This window comes from Penaeus monodon, chromosome 1 (assembly GCF_015228065.2).
Source record: "Penaeus monodon isolate SGIC_2016 chromosome 1, NSTDA_Pmon_1, whole genome shotgun sequence".
Lineage (NCBI taxonomy): Eukaryota > Metazoa > Arthropoda > Malacostraca > Decapoda > Penaeidae > Penaeus > Penaeus monodon.
Genome location: NC_051386.1, coordinates 11,542,605 through 11,545,512, shown reverse-complemented (window position 1 = coordinate 11,545,512; position 2,908 = coordinate 11,542,605). Strand labels below are relative to the sequence as shown.

The 2,908-nt window shown below is 39.0% G+C and overlaps 1 protein-coding gene across 1 annotated transcript in view; it reads right to left on the bottom strand.

Moving 5' to 3' along the window:
• Nucleotides 1-1,249: 1,249 nt before the first annotated feature.
• Nucleotides 1,250-2,908, bottom strand: part of LOC119575998 (WSC domain-containing protein 1-like) — a 13,912-nt gene continuing 12,253 nt past the window's right edge. Inside the window, exons 7-9 of the mRNA XM_037923529.1 lie at nucleotides 2,855-2,898; nucleotides 1,892-2,074; nucleotides 1,250-1,369 (exon numbers count right to left, since the gene is read on the bottom strand). Coding sequence (XP_037779457.1) covers nucleotides 1,250-1,369; nucleotides 1,892-2,074; nucleotides 2,855-2,898 — 347 coding nt within the window. The remainder of the gene's footprint in view (nucleotides 1,370-1,891; nucleotides 2,075-2,854; nucleotides 2,899-2,908) is intronic.

Here is a 2,908-nt window from a genome sequence, read left to right as displayed (position 1 = left end):
CCGAAATATCAAGATCAGGCATTTCGAAATCAACCGTGTCTCTGTGGATCCAGCGACACCAAGCAACAGGATCCACCAGAGACACCGGGATGCGGACCCCTTTTATTCTACTGGTAACATCGGGCTGCATGCATAAACCACCCTGCCATACCCAATTTTCCACTTATCTGGTACTTAAGACACGTAAACAGTGCATAGCTGGATTTCATCTAATTTCAAACTAATACAAATATGTATGTGCATGCTGTGTACAGACATAACTTTGAGATACTTAATTATACCAGCATTAATTACGGACAATCTAATATGTATTTGCCGGTTGTTTTATGAAAAGCTGGCGGTGCTTTAAATGCTGTGCGTGAAACTAACAGGATATGGCCGGCGAGGACAAGTGTATGAAACTCTAATAAACGCCATGATATATTTTGAAAAGAGTAATGAAGGAGTGACGTATAGAGTTAAGGGAATTAGATTATGTTACCAATCCTTTTACGTTAGCAAGCGAGGTATATTGTGCACATTTATATTTACACAGCTACGAACGCAAACACACACCTGGTAAAGAGCAAAAAAATGTTTAACTATTGTTCGATGATTGTTGGCCTTTGTAAAAAGCAACTGCTTGTTTGTAAAGGGGGAGAGTCCATTTGCTCGGAGGTACTCACATCTAACCAATCGAATACGATGCCTAATGCACCACATGTTCATTTTGTTAGCCAAATATTTCGTGTTTGACAAAACTCTAATTTTCTGCACATAGATTTTCATGTTCGTGTTTCAATGCTATATTGGCCTGAAATATTTCTGATACAAATAAAAACATAACAGTATGAAGATTTGGTTACTCATTTCGTCGGCACGACCCAAATCAGAATTTCTGAAGTATATAATATATATATATATATATATATATATATATATATATATATATACTTATTCTCTCTTTCTCTCTCTCTCTCTCTCTCTCTCTCTCTCTCTCTCTCTCTCCTCTCTCTCTCTCTCTCTCTCTCTCACACACACACACACACACACACACACACACACACATATATATATATATATATATATATATATATATATATATATATAAGAAGAGAGAGAGAGAGAGAGAGAGAGAGAGAGAGAGAGAGAGAGAGAGAGAAGAAAGAGAAAGAGAAAGATAGACATTTATAGATAAACAGATTGACAAATGTATATATAGAGAGATGGGTACGTAGATACATGCACAGGTATATATCTATTTGTATATTTATTCATGTATCAAATCATAGGCAGGCAGCGGAGGCAAGTTTCGTTCGCGAAGTAGTTCAGAAACTTCTGCCACAGCTTTCGCCATCGCTGCTTTCTCCTCGGATGTGTATGGGTCAACCTGCGAGGAAAGGGAAGTTCAACATGAAAATGATAGAGAATGGGACAGAACTTGCTCTTACGTTCACTCTCCCCATTCCTCTCACACTTTGTTTCCTCATCTCTCCCTCTTTGTTTATCTATCTATTTATCTATCTATTTCTCTCTCTCTCTCTCCCTCTCTCCCCTCCTCTCTCTCTCTCTCTCTCTCTCTCTCTCTCTCTCTCTCTCTCTCTCTCTCTCTCTCTCTCTCTCTCTCTCTCCTCTACTCTCTACTCTCTACTCTATCCTTGATGTACAATTTGAGTGTTCTAATACTCATGCTTTTAATGCTCATGCAAACATGCAAATCATTTTTATTTCATATATATGCCGAATGACATCAAAATCTCTATTTATTTATTTATTTACTCATTCACTAAAGCAATGCATCATTTTAACCCGAATAAACTTATCAGTTGACATGACATATAATTTGGAATACTTATCTCCACTCTTTTCTCTCTCACATGAAAACAAAGAAAAAAATGAAACAAATACTTGCTTGTCTCTGTAGCCCCAGCATGAGCCCCTCTGTGTGGCGTCGGAGGCAAGCGAGGCGCCCCTCGTCCGCCGGAACGCCCAGGAACGCGAGCGCCCTCCGCACCTGCGCCATCGGGTCCTCCTGCAGCTCCTCGTACGGGATCACCAGCAGCCGTTGGGAGTACAAGAGCCTGTCCTTGGCCAGCTGTTAAGTCCGTTATAAAACAGAAACACTGAGTAGATTCTGGAGTAGTTCGCACACTGGATCAAACGAGTCACTTAATTATGTGTTTTTTAGTAGTGTTGGTACGAAATCATACGTCATAAAAGATCTGATTATGGCGATGATTGCTATCGTTGTTCAGGATATTTCCGAAGACTACAGTTTTGTAATTCATATGCGGTTGTGAAAATTAGTCTCACGTATCATCCTGGTATGGATATGAACTTTAGCGTTACTTTAATCATTTGTCAATATCATTATTAACTGAATGCATGGTTTATGTTATAGCTTACCCCCCTGTACAGCGTTATGCTTTCACACGTGACACACTGCAAAACTAAAGAGGAAATTACCACACTTGCACCTGGGTAAGTAGTCCTAGACCTCTTGAGATATCTAAGGAAATACAATATCTAATGGAGTCTGCAAACTGATCTAAAATGAGATTGAGCCTCGGTTTTCACTATTTGTGCATCAAAAATGAAAATTTCTCCGTGGATAAGGAATCAGAACTTACTAATTTTGGTTACAAGGGAAACCTTCAGATGCTGAAACAAACCTACTGCAACTTCTTTTTTATTACGCGAGAGTTGCTAAAAGCTCTTGCTATTAGAGAGAAATTAGAGAGAGAGAGAGAAAAGCAGACAGATCAAGAAGAGAGTCTGTAAGAGGAATAGAGATAAAGAGACAGAATTTTAGAATCGGCGAGAGAGAGAAAGAGCTTTTTCTCAGACAAGAAAAAAATGCTTGTGTCTTTTTCACCTTCATCCATTTCGTGAGTTGAAGGTCGAAGTACTCGCTAAAGTCTGCAAATAA